This window comes from Eulemur rufifrons, chromosome 24 (assembly GCF_041146395.1).
Source record: "Eulemur rufifrons isolate Redbay chromosome 24, OSU_ERuf_1, whole genome shotgun sequence".
NCBI classification, from domain to species: domain Eukaryota; kingdom Metazoa; phylum Chordata; class Mammalia; order Primates; family Lemuridae; genus Eulemur; species Eulemur rufifrons.
The window spans coordinates 4,301,995-4,329,160 of NC_091006.1; the positions used below are offsets into that span (position 1 = coordinate 4,301,995).

The 27,166-nt window shown below is 59.3% G+C and overlaps 2 protein-coding genes across 5 annotated transcripts; both read left to right on the forward strand.

Annotated features, from left to right (window-relative positions):
- The first annotated feature begins 1,793 nt into the window (after nucleotides 1–1,793).
- On the forward strand, nucleotides 1,794–9,863 carry SCN1B (sodium voltage-gated channel beta subunit 1). Its single transcript, XM_069457574.1, has 6 exons — nucleotides 1,794–2,180; nucleotides 3,839–4,005; nucleotides 4,718–4,958; nucleotides 8,612–8,753; nucleotides 9,073–9,144; nucleotides 9,233–9,863. The coding sequence occupies exons 1-5, from the start codon at nucleotides 2,141–2,143 to the stop codon at nucleotides 9,137–9,139; spliced, it is 657 nt and encodes a 218-aa protein (XP_069313675.1). The 5' UTR covers nucleotides 1,794–2,140; the 3' UTR covers nucleotides 9,140–9,144; nucleotides 9,233–9,863.
- Nucleotides 9,864–11,107: 1,244 nt separating this feature from the next.
- HPN (hepsin) lies at nucleotides 11,108–26,904 on the forward strand. 4 transcript variants are annotated; one of them, XM_069457817.1, is made up of 13 exons: nucleotides 11,108–11,259; nucleotides 11,815–11,884; nucleotides 17,055–17,156; nucleotides 17,236–17,277; nucleotides 22,354–22,483; nucleotides 22,556–22,678; nucleotides 22,807–22,847; nucleotides 22,990–23,155; nucleotides 23,258–23,448; nucleotides 25,557–25,652; nucleotides 25,842–25,984; nucleotides 26,162–26,326; nucleotides 26,546–26,904. In XM_069457817.1, exons 2-13 carry the CDS (start codon nucleotides 11,869–11,871, stop codon nucleotides 26,582–26,584), a joined length of 1,254 nt encoding a protein of 417 aa, XP_069313918.1. In that variant the 5' UTR covers nucleotides 11,108–11,259; nucleotides 11,815–11,868; the 3' UTR covers nucleotides 26,585–26,904. The 4 variants fall into 4 exon arrangements, with proteins under 4 accessions (XP_069313918.1, XP_069313920.1, XP_069313917.1 ...); XM_069457819.1 differs by having other exon boundaries at nucleotides 11,110–11,259; nucleotides 11,671–11,884; XM_069457816.1 differs by having other exon boundaries at nucleotides 11,116–11,259; nucleotides 26,532–26,904.
- Nucleotides 26,905–27,166: the final 262 nt, after the last annotated feature.

Here is a 27,166-nt window from a genome sequence, read left to right on the forward strand (position 1 = left end):
GAGGAGGGGTTGGATAGAGGCAGGCGGATCACGAGTGGCACAGGCAGAGCTAGCCTCTCCTACCCTCCAGCTGTGTGATCATGACACGTTACCCTCCGTGAGCCTCAGCTTCCCGTATCTGTAACATGGGCATAATGATAATATCCATCTTGTAGGAAGAATTAAATGAGTTAATATTAGTAAAGTGCTTGGAACAGCACTGAGCCCGTAGAAGGTGCTCCACGAACATCAGCTTGTAGGGCTATTGGGAGGTGCCTCCTGTCCAGGGCTGAGGCCTGTCCTCACCAAGCCTCCACCCACCATCCCCCACCGGAGGAAGGGCCCGGAACAGCGTGAAGGTTATTTTCTGCAGGAGAATTTCACAGCTCCGGAGGTGCTGGCATAGAGGCCCAGACCACAAACTGTTCAGTGTCCCTGGCTGCCTGCCCCTGTGCCCTGGGCTTCCCCACACCCTGGTTCCTCCTGCCCAGCGGGGCTGGGCTAGGGGGATTCTAGGACTTTACCCCACCCAGAACTGAAGGGTAGGACGGGGCCGTGACCCCCAGGCAAGAGTCACTCCCACCCCTACTCTCTCCACCTGGCAGAACCTGCCGACAGGACAGGACAGGCTGCTGACCGTTGCTGGGGCAGGATTTCAGAGCCACCTCGGGCCAGCGGCACGACCCTGAGCAAGGGAGTGGTCCTCTCCCAGCCTCAGTTTCCTCATCCATAAAACAGGGATAATAGAATTTGCTGTAAAGGTTTGGGAAGTGGGTTCAGTGTATCACAAGGGCTTAATAAGCACCGACATTTATTTATTCATTTGACAAATATTTATCGATTACCTACAGTGTGCCAAGCACAGGTCAAGGTGCTAGAGACAGTGGTATACGGTGGGTGTCCTCACCCGGGGGGATCTTACATTCCAGGGTTGGAGGGACAGGAAATGCACAAACTGTATAAAGGAAGAACATAATGTCAGGTAGTGGCACTGCTGTGAAAAAAAGCTAAACAAGACTAAAGGAGGTCAACTGAGGCGTGGGGGAGGCAGTTTGCCCTGAATGAACACAGAGGACCTGAGGAAGCTGGCACTGGACTCGAGCTGCAGGAGGCAGAAGGGTGGTCCAGACAGACAGAGGAGCAGGGCCAAGGCCCCGAGGCAGGAACGAGCACCTCGTGCTGAGAGCCGCACGGGGCCTGGGTAGCCAGAGTGGAGTGGGAGGAGAGAGGTGGAAGGTGACGTCAGAGTAATAAAGGGGCGTTGGGGGAATCACGAAGGGGTGCTCGCCCTGAAACAGCACCTCCAAACTCCCAGAGCAGCCTCTCTGGCTCGAACTCCAGGGTGCCCCACCTGCCTGGGTGGGGTCTGGGGTATATTGCTGGCCCTAGCCTGAACCCCCTCCCTTGCCCGCTTGGGTCCCCTCCAGTGACCTCCACGCCCGGATATCAGGGATTGGAGGGGAATATCACTTGGAGGTCCCAGCCGAGCCTTCCTCAAACTCCGAAGATGACCTCCATAATCTGAAGTCGGAAGCCCGGCCCCCAAACTGCCCTGTAAGTCCTCCTGTGACTCTGTGACTCTGGGGGTGACCTTTACCAGACTCCGAAGACCGGGGTCCCCAGAGTCTGGCGGGGTCGAAGACACTCCGTCCACGTGCCGGTGTCCAGAAGCCGCGGTCCCTGCGCCACCCCAGAGGCCGGTGCCGCTGCGGCAAAGGCTGGGCGGCCGCGCCCTCCCCCCGCGGTGATTCATCCCGCCCCCTCCCTCTCCCTCTGCTGCCTCCTCCCTCCCGGGCCGCCGCCGCCGCCGCTGCAGTGCGCAGGAGACCGCGGTCCGCGCCCGAGCGCGCCGAGCCGGAGCCGGGCCGGGGTCGGCGCACCTGGCGGATGCGCCCGGCCGCGCGCGCCACCGCCCCAGCCCCAGCAGCGGCCGCCCGCGCGGCGGGGATGCCTGGACGCCGGGCCCCGGGGCTGGGCCCCCGGCGGTAACCGGAGCGGGGGGGCCGCGCCCCCCCTCCTCCCCCCTCGCCGGTCCCAGAGCCGCAGCTGCTGCGCCCGCGCGCTCCCGGGGACATTCGACCCGCCGCCGGGTCCCGCCGCCTCTCGCCCGGCTATTCATACCGGCGGCCCGGGAGCGGGGCGCAGCGTGCGCGGCGCAGCCATGGGGACGCTGCTGGCCTTCGTGGTCGGCGCGGCACTGGGTGAGTGCGCTGGGGGCGCGCGCGGCGGGGGGCGCGGGCCGGGCGGCGGGATTCGCGCTCGGGACTCCGGGCAGCGGCGCCAGGGCAGCCCCTGGCCCAGCCCCCGGCCCCGCCAAGTCGGCTTCCGAAGTTGTGCGCGCGCGGGAGCCGGGCCACGGAGGGCGGCGGAGGTGCGGTGGGCACGAGCGGGCGGGGGCCGGGCTGGCACAGCCTCGAGGCTGCGGGCGCCCGGCCGGGGGCGAGGAAACGCGGAGTCAGCTGCTCCCGGAGTCCCGCAGGCTGCAATGTGACACCCACAGCCGCGGGCGGGGGAGGGGGGAAGGCAGCGCCCGGAGACGGGGACGAGAGAGACCGGATACCCGGAGAGATAGGGACCGGAGGGAGGGGGCGAGGGACAGAGAAGGACTCGGTGCCCCTGAGTGCTCCGCTGGGCGACTGGGGACGTGGGGGCAAGTGGGAAGCAGGACAGAGAGAGGGCATGAGAAAGGGACAGCGAGAGTGTCACAAGTCTGAGCCGTGGAGAGAGAGAAACTTGGGAGAGGCAGAGGAGATGGAGAGGTGACAGGGAGACGGAGCCAGGGGCGCCGGGGAGAGAATCTGGATGGAGTTTAAAGAGGGAGAGACACGGAGAGATGGGGAGAGACGCTAGAGGCAGCGCGAGCCTGGAGAGAGGACACGAGTGGCGGACCTTCAGAGAAACCCAAAGAGCGACGCGGTTGGGGGAGACCAAGACAGAGGTGCCTGGAGAGACTGAAAGAGACAGCAGCGGGGGTGGCAGACAGAAGTCCTGAGGATTAAGGCACGGAGAGATTGGGGACAAGGAAAAGACCCAGAGCCGGAGCTGAAGAGATGGGGCATTAGCTAGTGAGTACTGGGGGACAGGAAGGAGCTGGCAGGTACTGGTGGAATTGGGTCCCGTGGGGACGCAGAGGTCCTGAGGCAGGAAAGAGCTCAGGAGAGAGTTTTGAGAAGCTGATGGGGGAGGGCATGGAGGTGACGGAGCCTGGGGAGTAGGGGACACAGGCAGGAGAAGTCTGGAGGCCTCGGATCACGCAGGGGCTGTGGGACTGGGGAGCAGGGCTGGGGAGTGGGTCTGCCCTGACTCCAGTGCCCACCGCACTGCCCACCCCCAGGCCTTCCTTTCCCCCAGCCCATGTCATTTGGGGCTGGCTGGTTTGGAAGACCCACTTAATGGTGGAAATGGCTCTGCCACCTTGAACTGCTAACACAGCTGGAATTCTAGCCCCACCACCTAGATGCTTTGGTACCTTGGGCAGGTGACTTTCTGAGGAGTCAGAAGGGGGACTTGGGTAGAGAGACTCTTGCGTTACTGACAACACTGACAGCCTGTTCATGGGCACCTCCCGTGTGCCGGGCCTGCCTAACTTATGGAATCTGCCCTGGCACCGCTGGAACCAAAGATGATCATTCTTTCACCTGAAACAGAGAGGGAAACTGAGACTCGCAGAAGATGAGCGACTTGCCAAGGTCGTGCAGCGAGTGGCAGGGCCCAGCGTGGCACCCAGCTCTGTCCACTCATAATCATTACTGAGCGGAAACAGATGGTTTTCGAGGGGCCGAAAGCCGACAGCCAGCGAGCCTGGCATTGCCTAGGGTGATGGGTGCCTCTGCTCGACCTGAGCCTGCTGTCCCCGCAGTGACCTCAGCCTGGGGGGGCTGTGTGGAGGTGGACTCGGAAACCGAGGCCGTGTACGGGATGACCTTCAAAATTCTGTGCATCTCCTGCAAGCGCCGCAGCGAGACCACCGCTGAGACCTTCACTGAGTGGACCTTCCGCCAGAAGGGCACCGAGGAGTTTGTCAAGGTGCGTGGGGGCCTGGCACGTGTGGGAGCTGGTGGGCGGGTCTCAGGCTGGGGGGCATTTGTTTGTATTAAATAACGTGCTATGATTGACGACCTGCGTCCAAATTCTGGGTCCACCACCGACTCGCTGGGACCTTAGGCAAGTCCCTGAGCCTCTCGGGCTCCAGCCCCTAAGTGTGTGTGAAGACTGAGCTGATGCAACTGGCACGTGGCTGGCATGAAAGAAATGTCATTGGACTTATTTGGCACCTGCAAAAATGTCTTGGGTTGTCATCATGGAAGAAAAGCAGAACTTTTTTTAACTTCTGTATTATGTGTGTATTTTGAACTACGTATGGGAGGGCACCATGAACTTCTATGACCTGTTGGAGAATTGGGGTCTCCAGCAGCTGGGATCAGGCTGTCCCATGCCTGGCTGAGCAGTGTGTCCGGTGGCTGGGGAAGAACTGCCGGGCAGGGTCCAGGGGGCCCGGTGGGGCTTGGGAGGAAGACTGAGGAATGGGTGTGAGTGCGCGTGGCGCTCAGGCCTAGGGGTAAGATCAGTGGGCCATGGGCCCAGGCACAACCCTGGCCCCCGGGCCCTTCCTGCCCAAGGTCAAAGTGACTGAGTTCGTGTGTGCCATGTGTGTCTGTGTGTGTCAGGGCAGGGGACAGCACTGGGGTCAGTTGGGGGAGACAGGCCCAGGCAGTGACGCCCCCACCGCTGCCCCCAGATCCTGCGCTACGAGAACGAGGTGCTGCAGCTGGAGGAGGACGAGCGCTTTGAGGGCCGTGTGGTGTGGAATGGCAGCCGGGGCACCAAGGACCTGCAGGACCTGTCCATCTTCATCACCAACGTCACCTACAACCACTCGGGCGACTACGAGTGCCACGTCTACCGCCTGCTCTTCTTCGAGAACTACGAGCACAACACCAGCGTCGTCAAGAAGATCCACCTGGAGGTGGTGGACAAAGGTGAGATGGGCCCTGCCTGCCCCTTCGCCCCGCCGCCCACCGGCAAGCCAGATGGAGGGACAGATGACAGATGGCAGGTAGGGGACAGGCTGGCTCTGTGCCTGGGCCAGCCAACCGCCCACAGCAGCAGGGGGAGCAGCACCTCCCCCCACCCCGGCTCCAGCTCTGGCTCCATTTCCCTTCAGTCCATGGAGGGGCACAGTACGCCTCTCCCCACGGACATTCTGGGTACAAAACCCAGCTCTGTCACCTGTGCTGTGTGTCCTCTGGCAGGTGCCTCCCCGTCTCTGAGCTGAGGGTAGTCCTGTTGGAGACCAGGATGATAACAGTCTCTACCTCTTAGGGTGTCCTGTGAGCCCTTGTTATGTCACAGGGGGTTACAAGGACTGAGCACAAGGTTGAGCATCGGCTGCTGGCGCGTGGCCAGCTCACAGCAGGGCCTCGTGCACGGGGTGAGGGCAGTGGTTCTGGCTGTTCCCGCCCTCTGTCACGAGGTAGTAGTATGTCCCCTGGAGCACAGCTCCTCAGGCTCCACTGTGCGCTGCAGTCACCAGGGAGTCTTGTTAAGGTGCGGGTCTGACTGCAGATCCGCGGTGCCCCTGGGAGCCATTTCTAGCAGCCCTCAGGTGAGGCTGGTGCGGCAGGTCTGGGGGCCACTGTGAGCGGCAGGGTCAAACGTGTTTTTGAACCATCTCGTCATGTTGGCTTCAGCCACCTTGGCCCCTTCTCCGAACCATCTGCTGACCGACATAAATTGGAATTTTCCAGGGCCCTGTGGCCCGCTGGCTTGGAGAGCCCGGGAGATATCCCAGGCCTGGAGTCAGCAAAGAGCCCGGGCAAGTGTGTCCCTCGGGCCGCAGCACACACGTCCTCGCAGCAACACGCGCTGCCTTTCCGCCCGCGAGACAGGTGCTGGCCGCAGCCTTCCGTGCAGTCCCGGCTGAGTCCTCCCCACCCTCCGGGCTGGGGCTCTCACTGTCCCCTTCTTACATATGGGGAAACCGAGGCTCGGGGAGGTAAGGTTCCGTGGCCAAGGTCACGCAGTTGGGACCTGGATTTGAACTCGTCCAGGCCTGGGTGACTGCGTTTCTGTTCTTGGCATGATTCACTGTGCTCTGTTGTCAGCCAGAGCCTGTGGGTTTCTTTTTATAATTAGCATTTTTACGTTTATTGTCAAAGTGGTGCAGCAGAGTGCAATGAGAATGCACGTCTGAGCCGCTCCTGGGTGCAGGGCACGGTGCTGGGGGGTGGTCGTCACGGACGACCAAGGGGGAGCCCTGCCCTCGTGGCGTGGTGGGGGCAAGGCAGAGTCGCTGAGGACAAAGACGTCCTCAAATCCTGGGGCTGAACAAAACCTGTGTTATTTCTGTCTCACAAACGTGTGCAGAGGTGAGGGGGGACGTGGGCGGGAGGCCGCAGGGCCTTTGCCCAGGATGCCGTCCCATCTGGGTGGCGGGGGCGGGGCTGTAACCCGGTAGAGCCTCTTTTTTAACATTATCTGCATATGACACCACCTCCCGGAGCCTGTGTTTTTAACAGTATTCACCACAATATGGAGCGCTTCACGCTGTCCTCCCGGAGTCTGTGTTTTCCGCATCATCCACCAAGTTCTGGCGTTTTTAATGCACCTGATTATAGCACTGCCTTGTTAGCATTGCCCCTACAGTCTAGTAGTTTATGTTATACTATCCTAGCGTTGCCAAACATACAATAGTATTTTATCATAATCCCTCATACTAGAGTATTTGTAGTGTTCCCCACCATGTTTTCATATTTTATCATTACCCACCCTGTATGCTGTAGTACTTAAAAATATTATCAGTCCTATTGTGGTATTTTTCAGTGTTCCTTGTTACACTATGCTGTTCTTCATTACGCATGGTGCTAGAGTATTTTTAACATGACTCATCACACTACAGTATTTTTTCGTTACCCGCGATGTTATTGCATTGGTAGCGTCGCCTGCCAGGGCGTGTTTTGAGGCCTGCGGAGGGGCGGCTGGGACTTCCGCCCTGGGGGCTGCCCGTGTGGGCCGGGCAGGTGAAGCTCTTAGAAGGTTTGGGTTTTTGAAGAAATCAAAGGTCTCCCCAGAGAAGGGGCCTCTGACCCTCTGAGTGGCCCCGCGAGAAGCTCCGCTCTGCCTCAGCGTCTTGTCTGTACCGTGGGGCAGCGGCAGTGCCCCGTCCTGAGATGTCTGCGTGGGTCTGTGGAGACTGTGCTGCAGTTACCAAGTGTCTCTGCTTGTGGAAGGTTCCAGAGCAGGTGAGAGCTCGGACCCTGCAGTCAGTTACACTCGGAGCTGAATCCTGGCTCCTGGAGTCCAATCTGGGCTGTGCACCTTTGGCCTAGCACCTTCTCCTCTCTGGGCCTCAGTGTCCTTATCTGGAACACGGGCCACAGGCCCATGGCTATCACTGTCCTAATCTGACGGGGAGAGGAAGTGAGAAGGCCAGGCGGGACAGCCGGAGATACCCTGCGCCTAAATCCAGTGGGGGCAAGAAATCCGGCCACTGAGCTTTAGCCAACGTGTATCCGGCTCTGCGTGGTTCCTGCAGCCCGCTGAGTGGGAAACCAGGACAAGCCCCGTCCTCGGGGCTGTTCCGAGGCATCAGGCGGAGGCTCAGATAGGGAACCTAGCACCGAGCCTGACTGAGACCAGGCACCCACTGCATGAGATGCATTAATGATGTCTGTTGAATGCGCAAACCAAAGAACAAATGAATGAAGGAATGGGGTGGAACCTGTCCCAGCTCCTCCTGCAGGGAAGCGCGGGTGGGGTGGGGGAGCACCCAGCCCTGCACCCTCCCTCGCTCTGCCCCAGAAAGCGTAGCTGCCATCTGCACAAGGTGGCGCAGCAGAAAGTGCCCCAGCCCCGCTCCTGGGGAGGAAGACTGGGGAGGAAAGCAGGAAATGGGATCTCGGCCCTCCCGGAGGGGCCGGGATGGGGGATGGTCGCCCGGGATATCCACCCCAGGATGTCAGAGTGGCTTTCGATCCTGGTCCGACCCTGGTCCCCTGGCCGACCGCGCTCCCTTTGCAGTTTAAATTTAGGCTGAATGAAAGGACGCTGGCAATGGCAGAGGCCAGCGCTGTGGAGAGGATGTGGGGTTTCCGGAAAGCAGCCAACACTTAGGCAGCGCTGGCTGCGTGTTCAGCCAAGCATGTCACGGATGTTAACTCATTTCCTCTTCCCAGCAGCCCGGGGACAGGGTATGGGTGTTATCATACTAATGTTACACGGAGGGAATGGAGGCTCAGAGAGGTGGAGTCATTTGCCTAAGGTCACACAGCTAGTAAGAGGCACAGCCAGGATTCGAACCCTGGCAGTCTGGCCTCAGAACCCCTGCTGTTCACCCTTATGCTGTCCTGCCCCAGTTATGATGTAATAGTAATATTCATACTAGTGAATATTTAGCGGGTGCTATTTATAGGTCAAGCACTATTCTAAGGATTTTGAAAGCTTATTTGATTCTCATAACACTCTGAGGAAGGAGGTATTGGGATTAGCAACGTTTTACATTTGGGAAAATGGAGGCCCAGAGAGGTCGAGCCACTTGCCCAAGCTCACGCAGCAAGCTTGCGGCACACTCCGGCTGTCGTGCCTCCTGAGCCGGGGTCTCAGCTCCCGCCTGACCCCTGCCTGGCCCCTGCAGCCAACAGAGACATGGCGTCCATCGTGTCCGAGATCATGATGTACGTGCTCATCGTGGTGTTGACCATCTGGCTCGTGGCGGAGATGGTTTATTGCTACAAGAAGATCTCTGCCGCCACGGAGGCTGCCGCGCAAGAGAATGCGTGAGTGGGGTCGGGGAGGGCGAGAGGTGGCCCAGGGCCCCTTGGGACTTGCTGCAGGGGAGTGTGAGCTGAGGGTGTGGGGACGAGGGAGTGGCCCAGGGTGCCAGCTGTCCCTCCCCTGAGGTTGGCAATACGGATACGGGGTCGTCAGGCCCCAGCCCCTCCCTCCCTCAAGCTCAGGAGCCCAGGCCCCAGGCAGGGCATCTCGCAGACCCTCCTGTCCTAGCTCAGGAGCACAGAGACCACAGCCTTCCTCAGTCCCCTGGGGGCCGGGCCAGACTGCTTATGGGCTCACTGTACCCCTGGCCTTGCCCCACAGCTCGGAATACTTGGCCATCACCTCGGAAAGCAAAGAGAACTGCACGGGCGTGCAGGTGGCTGAATAGCCCCGGTAAGCTGGGTGGGTGGGCAGGGGCTGGGGGGGCGGGGGGCGTTGCAGCCCACTAGGCACCTAACTCCCTCTCTCTCCCTCCCCTCAGGCCCTGTGCTCGCCTCGAGAAAGAGCTAGCCCTAACAGGGGCATCCAGGCGCAGCCTGCCCCCGGCGGGGCTTGGCCACCCTGGGCCTCCACATGCCTCAGAGTCCTGCCAAGGGAGCTGCCAGGGTGGGAGGGGGCGGGGGGGCTTGGCTCACACCCCAACCCAGCCTTCCTCCCCCTGCCCATCGCTGCCCACCGCCATGCATGATGGAAAAGCAATACTGCCGCTGCCCCACCCTTGCTTCTGCTGCCTGTTTGGGGAGGGGGCGGCAAGGTGGGGGCAGCGGCTCCTCGCCCCTCCTTCTTGCTGATTTGCACACATTGGCCGCTTCCTACACGCACTTCTGGGGCCAGCCCCTCCCACCTCATCCCTGCCCGTGGCAGGGGGGTTGTGACGGGCTGGAAGAGTTTGGGGCAGGGGGTCTGGGACCCACTCCAACCCCCAGCATCGTTCCCCCTCCTGCTTCCTCCGGCTGGACCTGGAGTCCCCTCCCTGTGATGCACTCTTGCCCCGGCCCAACCCCGCCCTCTCTCACCAGCCTTGGACTGGGGCCACTTAGAACGGGGCCGTTCAGCCTTGTCTCTCTTTACAGAAGTAGTTTTGTTCATGAAATAAAGATTCCTGGACTTGAGTCACAGTCTCGCTCATGAGCCCAGTCACCCTCTCCATCCCCACCCCCAAATCCTGGGGCCTCAGTTTCCCCCTGGGGACACTCCCTCCCGGGCAGGAACATGCCTCACACTTTGAGGGCTGAGGACAGGGAAAGAGCGCAGGTCAGGCTCAGCTGCTCGCTGTGTGATTCATGAGGAGGTTGGGGGTGCCGGAGTGGCAGGTGGGTGAGAAGGAGCCGGAGGGCGCGGGGGTGGGCCGTGGAGGGAAAAGACGAGGCTGATGCTCTGGGCAGGGTTGTGTGGGGTTTGATGTGTGCGCAGCAGTGTGGGCCTCTCTGGAGAAGGGGGAGCTGGGGAGGAGCTGGGAGGAGGGGAGGTGTGGATGGATGGAGAGAGAGGAGGAGAGGTGGAGACTGGGGGCCGGGGCTAATCCAGTGGGCACAGGGGGCACGTGCGGGTGAGCAGGTGGGTCTGTTGGGAGGGACAGCCGGTCTGGGGTGCACAGCCGTGGTGTGAGGGCGGGTGGGTGTGTGGCTGACCACAGGCAGGTATCTGGTGGTGACCCTGGTGTGTCCGGGTGTTTATCTGGCCCTGGGCTCTGACGTGGACACTCTTGGCTGCTGGTGGGACAGTGTGTGTCTGCTTCCGGCCACTTGGCCTGGGCCTCAGCACTCGGTGCTACCTTTTCCGGGCCAGCCCCCCCATCCCCCTTATCCAGGACTTTCCTGGCTCCAGAGGTCACCTCTGCAAGCGGCAGAGAGGCTGCCAAAGCAAACCAGCCCCCGTGACTTGTAGGAAAGCAGCTGGGGGAGGGGGCTGGGGGAGGATGGGCCAGGCCAGGCATCTGGGCTGGAGGGGCTGGGCTGGGGCTGGAGTCAGGGCAGGGAAGGGGGCTGGGGTCAGGGCGGAACTGGGTAGGGGTGAGGAAATGGCAGGCAGCATGGCCCGGGGCTGGGCAGGGGGAGCTGGGAGGCACAGGGGCTGAGCGAGGTGAGGCAGAGGCCGGGCAGGGGCTGCGGGGGCCTCCACCTGAGTCCTCCCGTGCAGATCCCCATCCTTCAGTGCTCCAGGCACCCCCGGCCCTCAGCCAAGCCTGTCCCTGTTCCCACCTCCCCGCAGACAGGCACACCTGGGGCCCCTGGAGGCTGGAGGCAAGACCGGTTGTGGGCCCAGTCCCACCAGCCAGGTGGCCTCCAGCGCTGCCAATCCCATTGTCCAGCCTCTCCCCGCCCCTTCCCCCGCCCCTTGCCCAGCCCCCTCCTCCTCAGGTGAGGCAGCCTGGCCTAGCAGGCCCCACGCCACCGCCTCTGCCTCCCGGCCCGCTGCTGCGGGGCCACCATGCTCCTGCCCAGGCCCGGAGACTGACCCTACACCAGCACCATCTCGCAGCTCCGCCCCCAGCAGCTGGACCCCAGGGTAAGAACCAGGGCCCCAGATTCACGATTCCAGTCCCGAGGACACGGGCCCCCTCACCGCCTACTCAGCCTGATGCCAACCTCCTGATGGAGGGGCCCCCAGGACCCAAACAGTGGGCCCTCTGACTGCTCCCCAAGGACCGAGGCATTTCAGCCCGCTCTTCCTTCAGACGCAGAGGACGGGCCTCAGTTCTCCCCTCCTCCCTCATGCTGAGGAGTCCTGGCCCCCAAATTCCTCCTTTCCCGGGACGGGACTCAGGAGTTCAGGCCCCTCAGCCCTCTCTTCCCTCTAGCCCAGGAGTTCCAATCCTCAGGCCCCTCCTCCCCAGGCTCAGGCATGGGGGTCCCCAGTCCTGCAAATCCAGTCATCCCCTGGCCGCTGATTAGACACTGACCCCAGCCTTGAACCCAGCCCAGTCTGCGTCCGTGATCACAGCGTGCTCTGGCCAAGGCCCCGGCCCTCCGGCCTCCCTGGATGGGCGCCTGGGACTGGGGCACCAGGATTGGGCTGGGCTGGGCTCCCCCAGGCCCTGCCTCCCTGTTCATCTCCCCACAGGTCCCACCCCGGCCCAGGAGGTCAGCCGGGGAATCATTAACAAGAGGCTGTGACATGGCGGAGAAGGAGGGTGAGTCCCCCTTCCCCGAGCCCAGACTTGACTTTGGCTCTGCCTGGTGCCTCTCCCTCCGTGCTCTATTCTCAACCATCGGCCCCCTGGAGCACTCCTCCCACCCCCATCTCCACCCCCTCTGAGGCCTCCTCCACCTGATTAACTATTAACCCAACTTTCTGTGTGCCTGTCCCACCTGCCTGCCTCCCTGCTACCCCTTGTGACCTTCCTGGCACCTGGCCTCAGTTCCCCCTCGCCCCCAGTGGTTTCTCAGCTAACCCCAGACCTGCTTTCTCCCTGGCGCTAGGGTGGGGAGACCACAGCTACCATGTACAGACAGATTCGACCATTTGAATTTGCTCCTGCCATCTTGACATCGTTTCTCTGGGCTTCGGTTTCCCTCTGGGTGGAGCGTGGACCCTAATACTCCCTCTGTGAGGTGGTTGGGAACATGGAACGCGTGAGACACCAGCACGGGGCTCGGCATGTAAGCCACACACCAGAACCCGCAGCTGTCATGGCAGAGCTTGGCAGACGTGGGGTCCCAGGGACCCAGGACCCCTGCAGATTCCAGACTTTCCTCCCACCTCCTGGCTCTGTGGGCAAAAGAGCAGAGGGGGGACTTTGGACTGAATGGATGGAGAGGGGAGAGACAGTGGCGGAGCCACCACAGGGGTGACGGACAGAAACCGCTCCATGGGGTAGCAGGCACAGGAGGGCTCCCGACGTGGGCTCCCTCTCCACCTCTCCCACGCTTGGGAGCCAGCTGGAGGGCCCTGGTTCGGGGCGGCCTTTCCTTCCTACCCTCCCCCAGCTCATGCTGACTCCCTCTTTTCTTCCTGGAGCCAGGCTAGCCGGGGTCAGTCCCAGGCAGTAGCGTTTCTAGCTGTGTGGCCCTGAGCAAGTAGCTTGCCTTCTCTGGGCCTCCATCGCCTCATCTGTAAAATGAGGTCATAACGCACGCCTCGCAGCGTGGCGAGAGGACGGAAGTGCCGTGGCAGGCAGGAAGCACTGAGTATGCTGGCCGAGATGGTTAGCACGGATCTCTGGCCTCCTCGGGCCTCCGCGTGGCTGGCGTCTCAGAGCCCAGACTGTTCAGCTAACCCAGACTCCCAGATGCTCCAGAGAAGGTGCCGCACCCTAGCTGAGCAGGTGGGCAACCCAGCTGGCTCCCTGTGGATGATGTCTTTCTTGGAGCTGATGGCAGGGGGACAGCAGGGCCGGAAACTATGTATGAATGAACGACGGAAGAAAAGCAGAGATGCCCGGATGGCAGAGATGGTCCGGCTGCAGAGAGAACAGGGGCAGGGAGGGCTCTGCCGTCTTCCCAGGCAGCTCAGGCTGGTCCCGGAGGGCATTCCTGCTGCTGGGGCCGGGGTCCGGGGCGTCACACCTGGACCCTGGTGCTGAAAGGTTCTGATGCTGCACTTACTTGCTGAGTGACCCGGGGTTGGTGGCCACACCTCTTGGGCCTCCCTTCCTCCTCTGCAAACTAGATGATGACAGTGGTAACTTCCTTAAGGAAACTGGGCCGGACGGGACAGGGTTAGGGCAGGGCTCTGGGCAGCGGCTCCTGGTGTCTGTGTTAGTGTGCTATTGAAGTGTGCCCAAGGTGAGGTTCCGGGTGCCACCTGGGGACTTGGAACTGGAGGAGGTGGTATCTGAGTTGCAACTCAAAGGACGCCAGGCAGAGGAAGAGCAAAGCTGGAAGCTGGGGGGGAGGGGTGTCGCAGCGGCGTGCAGTGGCACACAGATGTTTCGGAGTTTCTGGAGGTGTTGCTGGGGGGGAGGCGAGGTGCACAGCGGGACCAGGCTGGTTTGGGACTCATTTTTGGTGAGGGACAGGCTGATTCCTTGGCAGTGCTGGGTCTCTCCACAAGGTGGCGCTGCTGGTTAGTCTTTGTTTCTCCTATCTGCTCTGTATTCTCCAAGTTCTGTGGTTTGGGTGGCTTTTTGGAAAACTCTATCAGGTGTTTGATAATTACCTATGTGGCTATCTGGGAACTTGGGGAAACATGTTTAATCCCCAACTCCCTAAAAGCTAAGCTTATATCCTTGGGGGCCTGGAAATGCCAGGCTAAGGGTCTTAGCCTCTGTCCAGGGGGCACTAGGGAGCCACAGAGGGTTACAGGTAGGGAAGGGACAGGTTGGATTTGCTGTTTAAGTAGGCTCTCCAGGCTTCTGGTCCGGGGTGCACAGAGAGGGAGGCTGAGCCCAGCAGTTGGGTGGGGCTGCACCCAGGCCGGGCTGTGGAAGGGTGGGAATGAGAGTCACTCAAGAGGCCCGAGGGGCTGTGGGCCCGGAAGCTGTGGGGTGCGGGAGAAGTGTCCTGCAGACAAGGGACAGTCTGGGAGATGAGGGCCTCTGAGACAGGGTCTGGGAGGAAGAACACGTCTGGGGAGACGTTGAGGCCATTCTGGGACCCGGTGGGTGTGGTTCCAGCAGAGGCATCTAAGAGGCTGCGGGACCCCTGATCTGGGACTTAGAAGAGAGTCCAGGCTGGGGACACAGAGGAGAAAGAAGCCACAGCGGCAGGTGGGACAGACTTAGGAGGAGCGGGGGCGTGGCTGCGGCCCACCCGATGAACTCCAGATTTCAGGGAGAAGGTCCAGGGTCGGTGGATACGGCGCTATCAGAGAAGTAGAAGCAAAACCAGGTGTGTGTGATGTCCCAGAGGAGAGCATTTCGTTCAGGAAGTTGGAGTCACGTAAGACTCCAAAGGTGTCACCTGTGAGGGCTTTGCAACCAAATAGTGGGGCCAGAACTGTCTTGTGAGAAGATATGGGGCATCTGGGGGTGCCGGAGAAGCAGGGAGCAGAGTCTCAGGGAGGGGTGGGGCTTCCTGAGCAAAAGGCCCTGTCGCCTCCAAGGGATCGTGGGGTTGACGATGCCGCCTCTCACGCAGAATGAGGACACTTCCTGTCCCAGCAAGGATACACAGGGTGGATGCGTCCCACACTGGGGGACCAGAGTGAGGACACTTCCTGTCCCACCAGAGGCACCTGTTTTCGAGGTGCCTGAAGTTCTCTGAACCAGAAATCGTGGAAGGAGTTTCTTCCTCTTACCCTAGGAGACAGGGTGGCACAGCTTCCTGTCCCACCAAACCTGCCGGGACCTGTAGGCCGGATAGAGAGCCCTGACAGGCACCTCTGAAAACAAAGAAATCAGGACCAGCCTGATGGCTGCAGAGAGCCAAGACCTCCCGCCGGAACCAGGAGGGTGGGTGGGCAGAGTTGGGCGGCTTGCGTTTCCCTCTCAGGACAGGCAGGATTCAACCAGCAGGGGCTGGGCTGGCCCGGCCCCCAGGGGCCTCTCTAGGGGAAGGGAGTGTGGCCCCCATGCCTTGATAGGAGCCACTGAGCTCTCAAATTCTGAAGACACTCAGACAGTGGTCGTCCCAGGAAGGTCCCAGCCTGCTCCCTGCTCTGATCCAGGTGCTGGCCGGGCGCTGTGCCCGCCAACCGTACCACCACGGGTGCAGGTGGGAGAGCTGGGAGCTCCTGCAGCCCTGGGCGTGTTCTGCAGATGCCAAGGGCAGTGGAGCCTGAGCCAGGCCCAGCTGAAGGCTTTAAGCAGCCTTATCTCGTGGGTCCTCCCACAATCCCTGGCCAAGGGGCTGGCTTTTAATTTCTAGGTCCTCTGTTGCACTGGGGAGGAAGCCCCTCTTCTCCCTGGGCCACCAGGCCTCCTTAGCGGGCCCCAGCCTTGGTTCCCACCACTTCCCTCAAGCCCAGGCCGTCTGGCCACCTCCATGGCCTCTCCAGCCCTCGGGCAGATCATGCGCGTTGTGCTTATTCCTGCCGCAAGGCCTTTGCCTGTGCTGTTCCCTCTGCCCACGGTGCTCTTCCCTGAGGTCTTTGCGTGGCTGGCACCTCACCTGCCAGATCTTAGCTCAGAAGTCTCTTCCTGGGGAGGCCTCCCTGCTCCCCCGTCAGCGGCCCGTCTGCGCCCACAACCTGCAATTGCTGTCTTCACTGCCTTTGCTGCAATCTGGAAACTATCCGGTTCATTCCCTTGTTTACTCGGTTTCCCCAACTCCCCGTCTACACTCACGAGCCCTTTGAGCCATCACCTCATCTGTCTTGTTTGGGGTGCGTTCCCAGAGCCTGGAACGGTGCCGGGCACACAGTGGGTCCTCAGTAGGACAGTAAGCAAGTAAAGTCCCGTTTTACTGATGGAAAAAATGAGGCTCAGGGAGGTGTAGGCAGTTACCCAGGACCACACAGCGTTTTAAGAACCCGCCCTGTGCCAGGCACTCCCACTGGGTGAGCGGTAGTGTGGCTTTGTGGCCATACGCTTGGGACCTGGCACCACACCTGCCCGGGGTTCAGGACCCTTCCTCCTCCAGGCTGCGTCACTGTGGGCAGGTGACTCCACTCCCCTGAGCGGCCGGAAGCATGAGGACCATCATGGGGTTGAGATGAGGACTGAATGAGTTAATGAGCCCGGTTTGGCTAATATTATTATTATCATTTGAAAGACCTTTAAAGTGTTATTTTCAGACGTGGGTGCTAGGTGGGTGCCCATTTAATAGATGAGGACGCTGCGACTCAAAGACATGATGCCACCTGCCCAAGGTCCCAGCTAGGAAGGGGTAAGGCCGATATTTTAAGCGAGGCTGGCAAATTTGGATTCTCAACCTCCAGGGGCGGATTTGATCGGAGCTGGGTCCTGTGAGAGGGGTCTGGCTTGCGGGGTACCCAGGGCAAAGCATCTAGAACAGCAGAAAGAAAGGCAACAGCAGGGAAGGGAGCTGCCAAGAGGGCAAAGGTCAGGGGTCACAGTCCCCAAGAGGCTCCAAGAACATCTGGAAGAGTTGGCAGGAGTGAGAGGTCCAAGAAGAGACGGCACAAAGCAATGACGGCAATATGAAAGCGCAGCATCGTTGGGGAGGAGGAATCCCATAAGTGCCAGGAAAGTGCTGGAAGGGAGGCCGGGAGGGTGGCAGCTGGCCCAGCCTTGCCCCCTTCCCAGCTGGAACCCTTGGGGAGTTAGACACCTGGTGGTTCACGCAGCAGGGGAGGGAGGGCCCTGCCAACCGCTCAGCCCCGGGGAACTGGGCCCAGGGTGCTGCCTGCTCAGGCGTAATCCGTTAGCCTTGGGGGGCAGGGCAGAGCGGGCCCGGTGCCCAGACCCTGCCGCGATGAGGACAGGCCTGGCTGTGGCCCCAGCATGGTGTCTGTTGCAGGTGGCCGGACCGTGCCATGCTGCTCTGGACCCAAGGTGGCAGCTCTCACTGCGGGGACCCTGCTGCTCCTGATGGGCATCGGGGCGGCGTCCTGGGCCATCGGTGAGAGTGGTCCCCGTGCCTCTGACCTGCCCTGGGCCCTGCAGCCTCCAGCCCGCCCTCACCTCTGCCTTCTCTGCAGCGACTGTTCTCCTCAGGAGTGACCAGGAGCCGCTGTATCCAGGTGAGCGAGCAGCCCGGGCCCTCGGGGAGCCCCAGTGGAGACCTGTGTCTGGCGGGAGCGCTATGGAAGTTATTTTTTGAATGCATGTGCGAATGCGCGCGGATGTGCTGATAATAATAGTGCATTTGTACTGAGGGCCTGCTGTGTGCCAGGCACTAAACACCTCCCATGTCTAACCCAGTGTTTTCCAGTACCCACTAGTGCATCGGGAAATTAAATCAGTGAGTTGGAAAAACCACATTTTTTAAAAGTACGAAATAGAAAATATGAAAATATTGGGGTGCATCTCTTTCTCAGGAAAAAAAAAGTTGTTAATCTTTTGTTTTGGTTTTGTGTATTCATATCCATGCAAGCCACTGCATCCTTGCAGCATCCCTGTGAGGGTGGGACTGTTGCTCTCATTTTACAGATGGGGAAACTGAGGCTCAGAGCAATGTGGTGGCTTGCCCCAGACTACAGGCTCCTGCGGGCTACATCATAATGTGAAAATATATTTCATGCTGGTGGCCATGGTCAAAACACGTTTGAGAGGCACGGTGTGAATCCGGTGGACCTTTCTGGCTCTCCTAGGAGGTAGTTGCTATTATTGGCCCCATTTTACAGATGTGGAAAGTGAGGACCAGGGAGGACCAGGGGCCGGGAATGGCTCTTCGACACGCCCATTTTAGATGTCCCTGCAGGCATGCGGAATGAATGGGCACACGAAGGAATAGATGAAGACGCTGTTAATAACTGTGGGATGGATGAATGAATCCTCCCCGGTGCCAACTCCAAGCTGCCGTTCCTTGATGCCGGGCAGCAGGAGGAAAGGGGAAGTTGGGTGGTGGGATGGATTTTCACTCCCACAATGAGCCTCATCTAATTCCGTAAAGGATTCGGCTCGTGCTAAAAGGAATGAAGATCCAGGCCTAAAAAGCCAACATCCACGTTAAGCATCTCCGCCGGCGCTCAGAGCATTTCCATGCGCCAGGACTTGATGGTGTCTAGTCATTAAAGCTTCACAGCAACCCATTTCCATATGGGGAAACTGAGGCACAAAAAGGCCAAGCGACTTGCCCCAGGTCACAGAGCTAGTCGGTGAATTAATTGCCGTACTGAAGGCTCTGCCAGCAGCATTTACCAGCAGGCCTGAGAGACTGGGGCTGTTCCCATCCCGGCATTTTGCACATGGGGAAACTGAGGCCCAGCGAAGTGAACTCACTTGCCCAAGACCACACGTGAGACAAGTGGCAGAGAAAAGGGATCACACCCCTGCCAAAAGCCCCCTGTGGCTCCTGTGCCAGTGGGCAAAATCCTAGCACCTCGCAGGCTCCAAGCCTCCTAGGGTGGGGGTCCCTCTTCGCCCCCACCTCACGCTTGCTTCCGGCACTGCCTGGGCTCCAGTCCCCGGGCTGCCTCTCCCTCAAATGACCCCTTTGCAGGAAGCCTTAGCTCACCTGCTTCTTTCCAGCTCACACCTAGAGGCAGGTTTCAGTTTTAGACTGTCACTTCTGAGCTGTGGGCCTCTCTGATCCTCAGTTTCCTCATCTGTGAGATGGGAATGAGAATTCATCCGAGGAGGTATTTATACTTATCCCTGCAGTGCTTGGCTCTTAGCCACACCATAAACGCTGGCTGTGGTTTCTCACCCTTCAGGCTTGAACTTTCCTGAGCAAGGCCTGCCGGGACCCCCGGACTCCACGTCCCTCCCGCCCCATGGCCGTCCCTGCTGCCCCTGGTAACGCTCCTCACATTTGCAGTTAATTACTCCTGGTGAATTCCAGGAGGGCAGGGACACTTTGTTTACTGTCAGACGGTGCCTGGCACAGAGTAGGTGCTCAGGAAACCTTTGCTTAATGAGTGAGCCGAAAGACAAGTCCCCAAGAAGGACCAGCTCGTCCTGAGCGCCCATCTGGCGTGTAAGTGGGTCACGAGGCAGACCCGGCTCTGGCCGGCACCCTTTCCTTGGACTCAGGGTTTTTCAAAAATGTTGGGACATGATGAAACAAACAAACAAACAAAAACAACTCCGAAATTGTATTGCCACCTCATTTTTCTGAGATTTTCACACCTCTAAATATATAAGACAATTTGGGGAGCACATGAGGTGGCCCAGAACATGCTTTTTGTGTTGCTTAAAATAATGGAAACAAGAATAAAGACTTTAAAAGTGAGAAACAGTGGCATAGAATGTGGCTTTAAAAATAGTTGGAAGGGGCATTTGATGCCCCCCCCACCGTCTCCCCCAAGACACATCCGTAAAGTGCTATTTTTCCCCCCGAAAACCTCACACTTTCTGGAAATCACATTTCTGGAGCAGTTTGGAGTCATTTTAAAATAAAAATCCACCCCCCTGCCCCAGTTGGTATTTCAAACCCCAAGTCTTGGTCTTGGGACTCAGGGGGTGGGCACCACCCAGCAGGGGTGCCAGGGTCCCCTGCTCCCACTGCGGACAGGGACAGCCAGGTGGCTTCTCAGTCCTGGTCGAGGATGAGTGCATTTGGGGTGGGACAGGCAGGGTTGGTGTGAGACCTACAGAAGGAGCAGGAATATGCAGGTCCAGATTCGATTCCTGGTTTTGCCGGTTGTTAGCTGTGTGCCCTTGGGCCTCAGTTTCCCCATCTGTAAGATGGGCATAGAAATGGTCGCTATCTCCCAGGATGGTTGTGGGATTCAAAGAACCACCCAGATGTGACATATAGCGTGGGGCCAGCCCAGTGACCTCCCCCAGGGAACGGAGCCAGCGTCGTTACTGTGCTGTTGTTTAAGCCTCGGGAGGGGGGCAGGGGTCACTCGAGGGGGTGTCTAGGGCGACGTTGAAAGCTGGGGGTTTGGAGTCACTCAGGCCTCCAAATCCCCTCTCTCTGCCTGCCATGCCCTTAGTGATGTTGGGCATGTCACCCCACCTCTCCAAGCTTCGGTTTCCACATCTGGAAAATGGGGGTGATCTTCGTGAGCCCTGGGGGGTGTGGTGAGGCGTCGGTTGGCAATGGGGCAGGGAGAGCATGTCGCTTCGCCCTGGGCACACAGTAGGTCCTCAGCAGCCCAGGGCTCTCCTTGGAAGCCCGGCCTCTCCTTGTCCAGACCTCGAAGCTGGGGCGTGGCCTTGCCAGTTTCCTCCCAAGAGGACGGAAAAGCAAGTTTTCGGCAGACTCGTTTTCCCAGAATGTGCTCTCAGAACCAGACAGGAAGCTCATGAGAAAAGGACAAAGGGTTTTACAGCTGATCTTTCTCCGAACCTGCCCCTCCCGGCCGTCCCCATCTCTGCCAGTGTCAGCTCCATGCTAGAGGTTCAGGCCAAACACCTCGGCTTGTCCGTGAACCCTCACTTTGCTCGACATTCACGTATGAATCCAGTCTCCCAGCAAACCCTGTCGGCTCCACCTGCAAAATCCCTCCGGAATCTAAACCCTTCTCCCCTCCACTGCCCCCGCCCTGGCCCGGCCTCCGTCCCCTCTGCCTGGACATCCAGGCAGCTTCCTCCCTGGTCCCCTGCTCTGTCCCTGCCCCCACGGTCTGCTCCCCACCCGCAGCCAGAGGGTGCCCGGGAACACCTGGGTCAGGTGCCGGGAGCCCTGCCTGGGCTGCACCTGGCTCCAGGCGACAGAGAAGCCCAGTGTTGATCTATTCCCCACCTCTCGCCCCCTCGCTTCCTCCCTCCGCTCTGGCCTCCAGCCCTGGGGCCTTTGTGCGGGCACTTCCCTTGGCCCTACTTTGCTGTTCCCTCAGTGTCTGCGCCACTCCTCACCTCCTCCCGATCCCTGTCCACCTGCCACCTTCCCGGGACGCTTCCTGCCCACACATTGAAAAGTGCAGCCCACCCCCCCCCCCCCCCCGTTGAGTTTTATTTGTCTCCGTGGCCCCTTCTTTCCTTGTGACACATGATCTACTTTAGTCGTCTGTCCCATTCGTTATTCCATCTCACCTGCTGGGCTTTGGGCGTCACAGGGGCAGGGATTTTGTCCGACTTGTTCATTGAGGTGGCGATTTGTCCATTGCCTAAACTAGAGCTGGCACCTACAGAGCGTTAGGTAAATATAAGTAAGCACCCGAGGGCCGGACCCGCCCGCGGCGTTAACAGGGCTCTTCTGACTTCCTGTGGGCAGCAGACGGGGACTTCGGGGACCTTCAGTTCTCAGCACAAACTGCCCCCAGCCAGCCCCAGACACGAGCAATCTCCCACGAGCTCTCTCTGGCTCTCCTGTAGACCTCGGCCCTGCCTCGTGTCACCGTTTGTAACAATGTGTTTGGGTGGGTGACGATTTTACCGCCACCTACCTCCCCACCCCCAGACTTTGCCTTGGCGAGAGCAGAGCCCAGAGCTGTCTTTGTGTCCCCAGCGTCACCCCACACTGGGCATGGAGCATGTGTCCAGTTAATGCTTGTTGAGTGAATGAATGAATACTACATTTTCTGCTTCCAGAATTATTCACTTTAGCATGTTCAAGGCTCTGATGAGTCCTGCAGAAAAAGATGGTTATTCTTTCTCTCTCTCTTTCTTTCAGATTATAAGATATCTATTTAAACATTTTGCCAATCTGGTGTATTAGTCAAGGATTTTTAGGCTGGAAAAGACAAAAGGAAAAAGTAAAGAAACTGGTTTTAAAAGGGGGAAAATTATTAACTCACATAACCAACAATTCTGGAGGATCTTCTAGCCTGGATACATCAAGGGGCTTTAAAAATGTTATCCAAACTCTCTCGGCTTCCCTCCGTGTTAGCTTAGTTTCTTCCCCATGGGGGCGAAGATGGCCCCGCAGAGGCAGCCTCGTGGGCCCTTCTCCCGGGGGCTCGGCTGAGGCAGTTTTGCCAGTGTCCAAGTCCAGTTCCAGACTCACGGCTCCTGAGCAGAGCTTGGGCACGCTGGCAGAAAGAGAATTCCCCCTGGATTCCCACGGGGCCACAGTCCCCGGGCTGCTGCTCATCGGTCTGACTTGAGCCATCGAGTCACGGTGCCACAAGCAGTCACAGCCGTGGGGCGCTGGGGTTCGGGGCTAAAACCACGTGGCCGCGGGACAGGCTGGGAGACCCCAGCGGGGGGGCGAGTCGGGAGCCCGGCTGTGGGACCCAGGCGCCCCCGGCCCTGTTGCCCTGCAGTGCAGGTCAGCCCCGTGGACGCAAGGCTCACGGTGTTTGACAAGACGGAAGGGACGTGGCGGCTGCTGTGCTCCTCGCGCTCCAACGCCAGGGTCGCAGGACTCAGCTGTGAGGAGATGGGCTTCCTCAGGTACTGGGGCCCCCCGGAGGGGTGGGGGCCGGGAGGGGCGGGGGGAGCAGGCCTGACCCCTGCCCTGCCCAGGGCACTGGCCCACTCCGAGCTGGACGTGAGGACGGTGGGCGCCAACGGCACATCCGGCTTCTTCTGCGTGGACGAGGGGAGGCTGCCCCATGCCCAGAGGCTGCTGGAGGTCATCTCCGTGTGGTGAGGAGGGCAGCGGGCGGGTGGAGCCACACCCCGGCCCCCGCTGCTCCCAGGGCACCCCACACCCGCTCTGCTCGTGTTCCTTCTGTCCGTCTTAGTTGGTTTCTGTATTTCCCTGTCTCTCGCAGTGACTGTCCCAGGGGCCGATTCTTGGCTACCATCTGCCAAGGTAAGACCCTAAAACTCAGGACCCCCCCCAGACTCTCTGAGGGCTGCGTCCCCTGAGACTCTCCCCAGGGCAGGGCCAATCCTGGGCGCTGGGGGCCTGGGCCCCAGGCTCCTTCCGCCGGCCCGACCGCCCCCTCCCACAGACTGTGGCCGCAGGAAGCTGCCGGTGGATCGCATCGTGGGGGGCCAGGACAGCAGCCTGGGCAGGTGGCCGTGGCAAGTCAGCCTTCGCTACGATGGGGCGCACCTCTGCGGGGGGTCCCTGCTGTCCGGAGACTGGGTGCTGACGGCTGCCCACTGTTTCCCTGAGTGAGTCCCTTCCTCCTTGTGCCACTGTGGGGGGCCGGGGGAGCAGAGAGGCTGGGGGGCTACGCCTGGGCAGGCCGCCACCCTCCCTCCTGTTCCTGGTAGGCGGAACCGGGTCCTGTCCCGCTGGCGAGTGTTCGCTGGGGCTGTGGCCCAGGCCTCTCCCCACGGCCTGCAGCTGAGCGTGCAAGCTGTGGTCTACCACGGGGGCTACCTTCCCTTTCGGGACCCCAACAGCGAGGAGAACAGCAACGACATCGCCCTGGTCCACCTCTCCAGCCCTCTGCCCTTCACAGGTAAGCTGGGAGCTGAGGCTTGGCTTGGGGACGTGAGGCCAGGAGGACCAGGCGGGGGCCAAGGGCCCAGGAGAATAGACTTATGACTCGGGTGATGGGGCGTGACCTTGAGGAGCACAAACGGGGCTTAGCTGGGAGTGACTGGTGCAGCCACTTCGGGAAACCGTCTGGCATTTCCTCGAAAAGTTAAACGTAAAGTTATGTTAACATAACATAAAGTTATGCCTAACCCAACAATTCCACTCCTAGGGTACACACCCAAGAGAAATGAAACATATGTCCACAAAAAAACTTGTACACAAACATTCATAGCGGCATTATTCATAAAAGCCAAAAGACAGAAACAACCCAAATGTGTACACAACCCGAATGTGCGTCATCTGACAAACGGATGAAGGAAGTGTGGTATATCCATACACTAGACTAACATTGGCCTTAAAAAGGAACGACGTGCTGATTTACGCTGCAGCCGGGCTGAACCTTGGAAACTTTATGCTAAGTGGAAGAACCCAGACCCCAAAGGCCACACGTCGTATGATTCCGTTACTCTGAAATGTCCAGATTAGGCAAATCCACTGAAACAGACAGTAGATTCGTGGTTGGCGGGGTGGGAGGGGCTGGGCGTTGCGTGGGGCTGGGACGGGGGATGGAGAGGTGATTGGAAAAGGGTACGAGGTTTCTTTCGGGGGTGGCGAGACGTTCTGCATCCATCGCAGAGACGGTCACACGAGTCTGAATATGCGACAAGCCATTGACTCGTACGCGTTAAGTGGGTGAATTGTACGGTATGTGAATTATAGTTCAATAGAGCTGTCATCAAAAAAATAATTCAGTGAAATACAATGGAAAAATCTAAAAATATATGAATGAATCAAATAGAAAGAAAGCTGGGAGTTATTCCCTCTGCGGTGCCCCGAGCATTTCTTTGGTCTCGTTGAGAGAGACTCACTTGCTGCCAACGTGTCCTCAACAGCTCTCAGCAGAGCAGGCCTCAGGCCCCAGCTTTTAGCAGGCCATAGTGTGACAATAATAATAATAGTTATAATGATGGTTGTGATGATGACGATAAATTAATAGCAGGGATGATGAACGGACGCAATGCAATAGAACAATATCATAGCAGCAGTAACCATGACCAACGCCACCCCGCGCTGCCTCCTGCGTGCCGGCACGGCCCCAAGTGTCCCGGGTGTAAACTCGTTCAGTGCTCCCAGCCGCCCTGGCCCACCCTGGTGCGGGGGCCCCTGCTGAGATCCCGTTTTCCCACCTGGGGAAGGGTCCCGACACAAAGAAGGGAAATAACGCCCCGGACTCCCGGAGCTGGCAAGGGGCAAAGGTGTGAGCCCACACCACTGGCACCGGCATCTGTGCACGTGACCCGCGGGCTGTGCCCCAGAGAATTCGGGGCCATTTGGGGGTTTGCATTAGGTTTATTTTTACGGTTATTTTCTTTCCCATGGTCAGTGGTACTGGCTTCCCATCGAAGGCAGTGGTAGGTGTTTTTCTTTCAAACAAAACCTATCTCCTTAGAGAAAAGAGTGGGGAAGTTAAAAATACTGAAGTACCACACAGGGGGATGGGTGGGGGTGGCTGGGCTTTGAGACGCATGGTTGAGGGGTAAGGGCATGGGGACATGGGCTTTGGAGTCAGATTTAAGTACTTGCCAACTGAGTGGTTTGGGGCACATGGCTTCACCGCACTGTGCCTCAGTTTCCCTTATCTGCAAAATGACTTCCTAGGGTTGTTGAGACGATTAAAAGGGTAGATATAAGAGCTTAGAGAGGGGCCAGCACGTCATGAGCGCTCGGTAATGCTCGCAGTTGTTCTCCTGCTGTTATAATCACCAGGTATATGAACGCCTCTTACATGCTACTCAACAGTTCACCAATTTCTCAGTACAACCTCTGGGGAGAAATGATTGTTATTTCATTCTATAGTTGAGAGCTCTGAGACTCAGGCAGGTGAAGTCACCAGCTGGCAGCAATCAGGGCTGCCAGGACTGCTTGTATGGGTTGTGCACTGCACAAGGGCACCAGAGGCCGCTGGGAAGAGGTTTGTGCCAGGTGGGCTGGCCTGCAGGCGCTAAACCAGTGAGGTCTCTCTCGCAGAATACATCCAGCCCGTGTGCCTCCCGGCTGCCGGCCAGGCCTTGGTGGATGGCAAGATCTGTACTGTGACAGGCTGGGGCAACACGCAGTATTACGGTGAGTCTGGTCCTCTGCCTGTGAAGCCCCCATTAGGGAAACTGAGCTGGGCTGGGAAGGGCAGTGTGGCTGGCCAAGTGACTCTTGGCCCTGGGGTGTAGGGACACCAAGGGGCATGGGGTGGGCACCAGGAGGGCAGGGGGGTGTGCATGCTCCCCAGCTCTGCCAGCCTTGCCCGCACACTCCCAGGCCAACAGGCTGGGGTGCTCCAGGAGGCCCGAGTCCCCATAATCAGCAATGATGTCTGCAATGGCCCTGACTTCTACGGGAACCAGATCAAGCCCAAGATGTTCTGTGCCGGCTACCCTGAGGGTGGCATCGATGCCTGCCAGGTGAGGGACTGTGTGGGGGAGCCCCGGCCCCTGCCAGCCCAGGGACAGAGACACAGGGCAATGGGAGGCCGGGCTCCCTCTCTTAGGGCCAGACGGCTCTGGGACCCCATGGCCATCCGAGAGGGCTTCCTGGCCAGCCATCTTGGCCTCCAGCCAGGCCTTCCCTTCCCCTTCCAGGGTGACAGTGGTGGTCCCTTCGTGTGTGAGGACAGCATCTCTCGGACGTCGCGTTGGCGGCTGTGTGGCATTGTGAGCTGGGGCACTGGCTGTGCCCTGGCCCAGAAGCCAGGCGTCTACACCAAAGTCAGTGACTTCCGGGAGTGGATCTTCCAGGCCATAAAGGTGAAAGTTGGGCCTGGATGGGAGCCAGGGGTGGGGACGTTTGGGACATTGATGGGGGCAGAGGGAGGCAGAGATTTTTCAGGAAACCCAAGCTCAAGCCTAGAAGAGGCCCCACAGGGAACAGATGGACTTCAGAGGGCTTCCGGGGAGGGGAGGGACATTGTGGGACTTCAGGGGAGGCCTCTCAGACCTCGGAAGCCCCCAGTTGTCTTTCCCCAGACTCACTCCGAGGCCAGCGGCATGGTGACCCAGCTCTGATCCATGGCTTCTCCTCGATGCGTTCATCTCCAGGGTCTGAGTTGATCCAGGTGGCACTAGCCCCATGTGGTGGGATCCACGCTGGGCCTAGGATGGAACATTTTTCTTCTTGGGCCCAGCCCACAGGCCCAAGGATGTCCTGCCTCCAAGGCCTTCTCTTCCACAGTGGCAGGCCCACTCAGCCCTGGGACCACCCGATCCTCACTGTCCCAACCCCCATGTAAATATTGTTCTGCCATCTGGGGACTCCCATCTAGGTGCCCCTGGTGACGGGATGCTCTTTAAATAATAAAGATGGTTTTGATTAATGCGGCCTCTGAGCTTGCAAATGTAAGCAGCGATGAGGACATTTTTTGGGGGAAGGGAGGAATTAGGGCCTGGAACAAATCAGGTGGGGAGTACAAGTCCCCAATTCCCAGTGACCTTAGAGAGAAGACTTTAACTGGTTCACTTAACAGCAAATGCCCTGGAGCACACTGGCTTCAGGTGTGGCTGGATCCAGCTGCTTTCTCAAATCCATTTTGGTCTGTGTCAGGTTCATTTCCAAGCAGCTTCCCGTACAGCCAGAGACCGAGATGCCCC

Excerpts from the sequence above, each read along its gene's own strand:
- SCN1B (XM_069457574.1), top strand. The coding sequence starts at position 2,141 with ATGGGGACGCTGCTGGCCTTCGTGGTCGGCGCGGCACTGG. Across the intron at positions 2,181-3,838 it reads CGTGGTCGGCGCGGCACTGG|TGACCTCAGCCTGGGGGGGC; the intron begins GTGAGTGCGCTG and ends CTGTCCCCGCAG. Across the intron at positions 4,006-4,717 it reads GCACCGAGGAGTTTGTCAAG|ATCCTGCGCTACGAGAACGA; the intron begins GTGCGTGGGGGC and ends CGCTGCCCCCAG.
- HPN (XM_069457819.1), top strand. The coding sequence starts at position 11,734 with ATGGGCGCCTGGGACTGGGGCACCAGGATTGGGCTGGGCTGGGCTCCC. Across the intron at positions 17,278-22,353 it reads CCAGGAGCCGCTGTATCCAG|TGCAGGTCAGCCCCGTGGAC; the intron begins GTGAGCGAGCAG and ends GTTGCCCTGCAG. Across the intron at positions 25,985-26,161 it reads GTGGCATCGATGCCTGCCAG|GGTGACAGTGGTGGTCCCTT; the intron begins GTGAGGGACTGT and ends TTCCCCTTCCAG.